The following is a 7,703-nucleotide window of genomic DNA, read 5'->3' on the forward strand; positions in this document are numbered from 1 at the left end:
GCTGGATGTTTGAAACAACAATTTGCAAATCTAAATTCACTGTAAAGCTGTTCAACATGGAAATGACCAGCAAAGGGCATTGGTAGGACAGTAGAGAGGAATTTTATCTTGGTGTTATCTTGGCATATACTGTGTCTCTGCCCCCTCTTTGCATCAGTGTGCATATACAATAGCGTCACTCAGTCCATCCCCTGAAATGCAAGCTTTTTTTTTTTTGCTTTTTGTTTTAACCTTACTCTACAATTGTGTTCCTACTTGGTATGTTTTTTTCAGGACCTTGAAATATATATAAATATTAAGTCTGCAAAGGAAGAAGCAGCTTTGAATGACCACATCAGAACTGTCCTCAGAGAAAGAAATGTAGAGTGGGCTTGCTTGTCTAACTTTGACCTTCTCACCAGTCACAGACAGAGACCAAGAGAGAGCCGGAGCAAGGGATCAAATCACTCTCTTCCTGAGCGGGTGACATTTACCAGAAAGACCATGACCCTTCACTTTTAATCAGCCATCCCTCCAGCACCTCTATGCCTCCGTCCCTGCCCTCGTTCCTGTGTGAGCGTGCTAAAGCTCACACTGTTGTCTCCAACAGGGCTGCACTCCGAGAGGTGTGCGTCTACCACCAGCGCATGTGCAGTGGAGTGAGGGTGTGTGTGTGTGTTTATGTGTGTGTGTGTGTTTGCTACATCTAGTCCATGTATAGGAATATAATAACATGATGGTCAATAGCGAAGCAGCCTGGAGATTATGTTAAATACTAACGGTAACTCTGCTGTTGTATGGGTCTTTTTATTATTGAGGGAAGAAATAATGATCCAAATCTTTTGTTCATCATTCTGCACCCTGAAACTTGCTTTTTCTGTATTTGTCTATGTACTGTCAGATCAAACCCAGGAATAAGAACAATTTATGGTCATTCTTCTTGCCAGTCAGTGTAAACAAAAGAGCGGATCAACACCTTAGCAGTGTAGCTGATAGTAGATTCTCTCTTTGGATTCCCTAAAGTAAGGTACTGCTGCATTTAATTTTCAGTTAGTGTAATCCGATATACTGTAATTTAAAATCCAGCAGGGATTGCTAGTCTTTCTGTACTGTATTTGGGCCACAGGTGCTATAATGTGTCTTCTAAAGTTGCTGCGCTTACATGTTTGTGCTGCCAAGGCCTCAGATGTACACCCTCTGCCTCTTGGCTTCTTTCAATAGTCTTAAGGTCAAAAGATCAGGAGAAGGCCAAACTGTCACGCACAGGGTGTTAAAATCAAGGGGTACTAGCTGGTAAGGTCATAGCTCCATCCCAGCAAATCAGTCCCTTATCATGCTTCTCATCTGATCACGGAATTGTGAAATTTTGCAGCAAAGGCCTAACAAACAAAGAGAACTAGACTTGTATTTGAGTTAGGGCTGAGTCCAGCCTGGGCACACAGCGTGTGGAAAGAAAGACCATGTGCAGTTTACTGTATTATCAGTGTTAGGACAGCTACCTATCTGTCCCTGTCAGCCTGGGGTGCAAGACGGGAAGCGGTCCAAATAGTGTAGTCTGGTCAAAATGCAGTTTAGTTTTGGACTCCTTGGTTTCTTTTTAAACAGAAATTGGAATAAAAAATGGAAGTAAGGAAAAAGCATTTGCAGGCTTTCACTGTAGAGTATCTACCTGCCTGAGACTCCTCTGCCCTTAGTACATTAACAGCATGCTACGTTTTCACCTGCGAGAGCTGGAATTGTACTCATATCCACTGACATCTTTCAGGAGTTTGCTGCAGGAACAGGTCATGATGAGATGGGCATAGAGTGCTTGGGTACTCGCACCTGAATTGCGAGATGTTTTTCATGCCCTGGTAGAGTGCTTAGTAAGTGCTTAGGAAGACCAAAGTTCAGTGCTCGGGGAAAACCATCTGCATGCACATACAGTGCCGAATCACACACTGCTAATTCTCATATGGCCCCACTATGAGTAAACCCAACGTTTGACAAATGAGCACAACAAGCTCCAAAGCCAGAGATGTTTTATGAGCTTGCATATAAATGACTTGCGGCCTCCTACTCAAATATTTCTGGTTCCTCTGAAATCAGCCTACTGCAGCTTGAACAGTAATCTATTTCCAGGACATTCTGCTAAACCGTGTGCATAATAATAAAGAATACAGCTCTTAAATAAACAGGTTTCATGTGGTTTTTAGTTTTTGCTATATGTGTCAGTTTAGGCTGTGATATTTGTCTGTGTGTGCAGACGTGCAGTATGCATGTTCACGTTCAGGTTTCTGCCTGCCACAGACCTCTACCATCTCTGCCTCCTGTGCCCCCTCCCTTCTACCCAGCTAAGAGAATGTGCTGGAGAGGGGCCAGGGTCAAGCTAAAAATAAACAAACACTTGAAGGCCGACCCCACACCCTTTATATATGCTGCTTCATATCTGCTTCAGTGGAGTATTCCAAGCTAGCCACCCCGCTCACTGACAACCGGAGCAAATGATTTCAATGAAATCAGACATGCTCTTAAACTTATCCTCCATGCAACACAGTGCATCTGTCACATGAGATCGTCTCAGGGGTTCACCCAACATAGCAGCAAAAGTTATGTTTCATCCATACTGGAGCCAGGCCAAGGTCCTTACTTCAGCCAACTCGCTTCACATTCTTCAACACTTCTTCATTCATCTAATCCCTACACTGATCTAAAGATCATATTCCCATTCTCTTCTGTTCAACCAGCTGTATTTCACCAGTCCAGCCAGTGTACCTGAGTGTGTTACAGATTAACTGTTAGTTGTAAGGCAGTGTGGTTGTTATCTATATTATGTGGACTGGAGCTCAGAGTCCGCTCTGATCTCGCTGCGGTTAAAGTGCACCTCAGGCTGACCAGACAAGACTGGAGTGCTTCCCAAATAAGAAATTATGCCACCTGCTGGTATGTCTGATAACCTGCACTAGGTCTTTGATTTGTCCATAGCCAGACCATTTCTATGTTAATATAGTAGATGCTCTTCTTCAAAGACTTCTTTAGATTTTAGGAGTTTATTGCAATTATTCAAAACCACACTGCCATAGGAGTGCACAGAATATGAGACCTTAAGCTCTTGTTAAGGTTTTCATGCAGAAAAAGAAAAGAAAATGAACCTTTATTTTATGCGAGTGCCACATTCCTAGTTGTTCTAGTACTCTTGGTATAAAAACTAGATTAAAAAGTGCAAAAAAATCGATAATGACATAATGAATCCAGTTCTCTGTACTATGAGGGACCTTTGCCTTTTCAGCTATGAAGGGGGCAGCCGAGGCCTAAATATTAAAGAAGTGGGCTTGAGACCTGAAGGTTGCTGGTTTGAAGGTCCTGAGAGCTTAGAACCAGATGGTTGCTGGTTTGATCCCCTGGACTGACAGGTAGTGGGGGCAGGGGGAGTGCTTTCCCCTCACTCGACATTTGCAGCATTTACAGCTGAGATGCCCTTGAGGAAGGTATCTAACCACCAACTGTTCCTTCTCTAGGAGGAACTGTTCCTTCTCTAGTGTGTACTCACTGCCCCATTCACTAGTGTGCATGTTCACTGTGACTGTGATTCTTTACAGCATGGTGCAATTAGACAGCACCATTTAGATAAGATTGTCTGCCTCTGAACCAAATTCATTTGTAACCTTTAATTGCTGAGATACACCAACAAACTCCCTTTTTTTTGGCTTAGAAATACCAAATCCAAGTACTCAGTGTAAAACTGGTGTATCACTTTGCTTTGGTCTCCAACGTAGCAGGAAAATGGAAAGGCTGCGGTTTCACTGTTTTTACTTATAATTGTCATGGAACTGTTGCTAAATGGTTCTTGGTATGGATGTACAAATTAGCATAGACCCTTTACATTATATAACCATCCACTGAACGGTTCTTCTATGATATCACTCCGAAGAACTTTCTGACATCTTTATGTTTAAATGCTACTAAAAGTTACTAATTACAAGAAGAGCCTGCTTTGCCTGATTTGCTACTGAGATATTTGTTTTAGGTGTGATACTTTAAATTGATTTTAGCTTATTTAACTTGCTTATACACAAAAAGTTGTTAATTAAAAGTTGTTAATCCAATGTCAAATCAAGGCTATTGTGAATTAATAAGGGGTTTGTTGTGGTAACACCCCCCTTTTGCAACCCCTCTTTGCTGCAGTAACAACCTTTACTCTTCTGGGAAGGCTTTGCCCTAGATGTCGGAACACTGCTGTGAAGATTCATAAGTGCCAACATTCATCAGACACCAATGTTGGAACGATTACCTCCGGAGCACAAACACCATCATTTGAAAAAAGGTAAAATATTCAATTTGTTTTTACGCATAGACTTCCAAGAAAAAGTAAGTCTGTGTGGGCTAAGGAGGACAGGTGAGCAGATTTAACTAGGCATCTAATACTCAGTATCTGGATAGTTTTAGACAGATTGACCTAAATAATGGAAATATGGAGAACCTTGAGAGCACACACACCTGATGCATGGTGAGCGTAACACACATTAAGTCTCTGATATGTAAAGGATTTAAAGGAAACGGTTGAATCTGTAATCCTACCGCCTACACAAACAAGCCGAGTGAAAAGAAATGAAAAAAGAGAAATATTTCTCATTTAGTTCCTGAACAGTTTGAAAATCATTACAGTGGTGGTGGGTATATGGGCACCACTAAAAATATCCCCACTGTGAAATTAGGGGAATACATCAGTGACGCACAGCAATATGTCTTCATTATGCGGTTTTGCATTCCATCCATTTCAGGACTTTCTCAGCATGAAACCATTATGTTGTAAATTAGCATCCCTTTAAAGTAGACTGACGGACAGGCTTAGGTGTAAAGGAGATCAAATTATGCTGCGTAATTTACTCTTCATCTTCACGTTCTAGTTACAAGAACTCTTTACCATCACAAATCCTCCAGCCCTCTCTTACTGTTTCTCTGTGTGGGGTGAAAGCAGTCACTGGTTCCACTGGTATGCTTTATACTTTCAAATGAATAAGCATCCGAATTGACTGGACACTTGTGCTCAGAAAGACTCTCACTGAGAAGCCAGCAGGGCAGCCCTAAAACTAAAGTAGTGAGATGCTAAGGGTGTCCCTTCTGACTGCGGCGTGGGCATACAAAGAGCAAGAACAGCCTCTGGGCTGGTGCACAACTGTGAAAACATCCCCGTTCCGCTTTCTAGTGGTCTTGTTTTTCCAAGAAATGCAGTGCAATACCAGGACTGATGTACATCTCTCAACTGGCATCCTTAACACAGTGCAAAAGAAAGGGTTTTGGAAACATTTTATTCATGCCATATATATATACATAAACATGAAGGTCAACTATGTTAATTGTGCTCAGAAATCATGCATATCCCTCAAAACAGTCTGAAATATAGTTGCCAGTGGTTCTCTTTGACCTAAATCATAACATTTTCTTGGATTATTGAACAACATAATAACATATGTAAACAGAGCTTAATTTTCACTCCTCTACCATCACAATACAGACAGAACTCGAGACGACGCTAAAGTGTTACAGCACCTAATTATGACAAACCAGTTTACAATACAGTAAGACACAAGCGGAGTGAAAGAAACAGCGTAAGGAGGTCACCATGTAGTTATCGAGCCTTCCACCACATGTTCAGTAGGAGGTGATAGAAGTTGCCCCCAACATCTGATCTGAGAGCAGTTCTGGTGCTGAAAGTGTAAATTCAGATGATTGCAACTAATTCTAGATCTAGTCTTGGAGGCAACCTCTACCTGAAATTTAGCAGGACAACAGTCCCAGCCCATTGGTCTTGTCCTCTCTGTCCATAATTAACAGCCAAGGCCGCTCATAGAGCCAATCCTGTCCAGTTTTAGACCAAAGCAGCCGCGGTTCCATCCCCTCCGAGAACGTTCTGATGAAGCTCTCTTCTGATTGGCCAGAGCACCCTTTAGGAGACGGAGCCAGGAGTTTTCATTCTGTGCAGGGATGTCAATCCATTTGGGATATTCTGCCACCTTTACCCCTGAATTAAAGGCCTGCACAGGCTCCTCTGCATGGTCACTGGTGAGATTCTCAAGATCATCTAATGTCAAAAGGTCATTGTAACGCTCAAGGAACTGTTCAATGACCTTTTGTGGGGAAAGGAAGGGGGAAATAGGGGTATAAAATATAGGTACAAAATACAAAAACACAAAAATGCTAATAATAATACTAAGAAAACTATTACTACTACTACTACTACTACGATCACTACTACTAATACAAATAATAAAAGGTTCTCTTTACAAAATGCCTTTTATAAACTCAGGGATGCTCTACACCAAGAGAGATTTTAAAAATCTACTAATATCAAGAATCCAGCAGGCATTCTCTAACAAATAAACAACCAAGGGTAAAACAGTGTGTTTCCACAGCTCCCATCCCCAGCAGAGATGAGTAAGGTGCCCACCTGCATGGCCTGGTCGGGGGTGTGCAGGCTTCGGGCGTGGCTGGGCTCCAGGGGGGCCAGCAGGACCAGCAGCACTGCCAGTACAGCCGAACACAGCATTGTGCAGCAGACTGACACACACGTTTCCAAACTCAAAGACTATTATGAACCTAACAGAACACAATACACTTAATTGTTGAGATGCACAGATCACATACAAAACCATAGTTTAAGGTAAATACTGAACGTAGCATTAATGCTTTGGCTGAAACCAGCACACACATTCCTTCACGGCATGTTTGGCTCTGACTCAGGTTAACAGTAGTTCACGAAGCCATATTGAAGCCGGGGTATGGTGGTTCTGAACCGATACACTTGTAAACCAATCAGTCTCCCCCTTGGTGCTGATAATACCTGCTGATTCTTACTGATTTTATCAATCAGTAAACAAACATATATTCAAAAGCATTTGCATACCATATTCTCTACTCAAGGTGAGTACTGTGAGAATGAGGCGACGAGAAAGTGAGAGTGAGAAGATAAAAAAAATGGATGCAAGTCAAAATAGTAACAAATTTTCACAAGATACACATAATTATTAGTATTTTTATGTATGTAATTATTTATGAATGAAATCAATGTTCTACATCAAAACTAAGCATTGTTTGAACAATCATCAGTATTTTATCAGTGAAGTTAACACATCTAAATTCATTCAAAATGAACACATCAGAAAAATGGAGCAAATTGTCTAAAGAAGGAAACTCACCAGAAACTGTTGGTGTGAAAACCTGTAGCTGAGTGTTCATCCCCTTCACTCTGTCTGTGTGCTTCTCTCTTTCTCCTCTCCCTCAATATTTGGCACCTGCTAAGAGCATCCTTTTCTCTCCTCCTCCTTTGCTCTCTCTCTCTCGCTCTGAATTTGATTTGTAGTCTGAACTGAGTGTGTGTGTGTGTGTGTATGTGTGTGTTGGAGGAGTATGTCAATAGTCCTTTCTATGTAAGGATGAGGTGTGTATTAACTGTAACCACCCCCCACCCACCTTCCCGACACACACTTTTTTTTGCCTTCTCTCTCAAACAGACGCACACGCATTCACCTTATTGTCTTGTTTGGGTTTTTTCTACAGTCAATGTCATAGCCATAGAGGGGGTGTGTGACGTCAAGGCCATCTTTTTTTTTTTGCTGGGTGCTGCCCGCATGTGTGTCCATGTCCTCCTGAAGAAGCACCTTGACCCCAATAAGTGGACCAACACTTAGACAAACACACGAACACACAAGTCCAACTACAGTTGGGGCAGAAAAGGCCGTCAGAGC

General features: G+C 41.9%; 1 protein-coding gene across 1 annotated transcript; it reads right to left on the reverse strand.

Moving 5' to 3' along the window:
• Positions 1-5,250: 5,250 nt before the first annotated feature.
• nppcl (natriuretic peptide C-like) lies at positions 5,251-7,337 on the reverse strand. Its single transcript, XM_072678769.1, has 3 exons — positions 7,155-7,337; positions 6,407-6,555; positions 5,251-6,086 (listed from the first exon to the last, which is right to left on the reverse strand). The coding sequence occupies exons 2-3, from the start codon at positions 6,503-6,505 to the stop codon at positions 5,787-5,789; spliced, it is 399 nt and encodes a 132-aa protein (XP_072534870.1). The 5' UTR covers positions 6,506-6,555; positions 7,155-7,337; the 3' UTR covers positions 5,251-5,786.
• Positions 7,338-7,703: the final 366 nt, after the last annotated feature.

This window comes from Salminus brasiliensis, chromosome 5, assembly GCF_030463535.1.
Source record: "Salminus brasiliensis chromosome 5, fSalBra1.hap2, whole genome shotgun sequence".
NCBI classification, from domain to species: domain Eukaryota; kingdom Metazoa; phylum Chordata; class Actinopteri; order Characiformes; family Bryconidae; genus Salminus; species Salminus brasiliensis.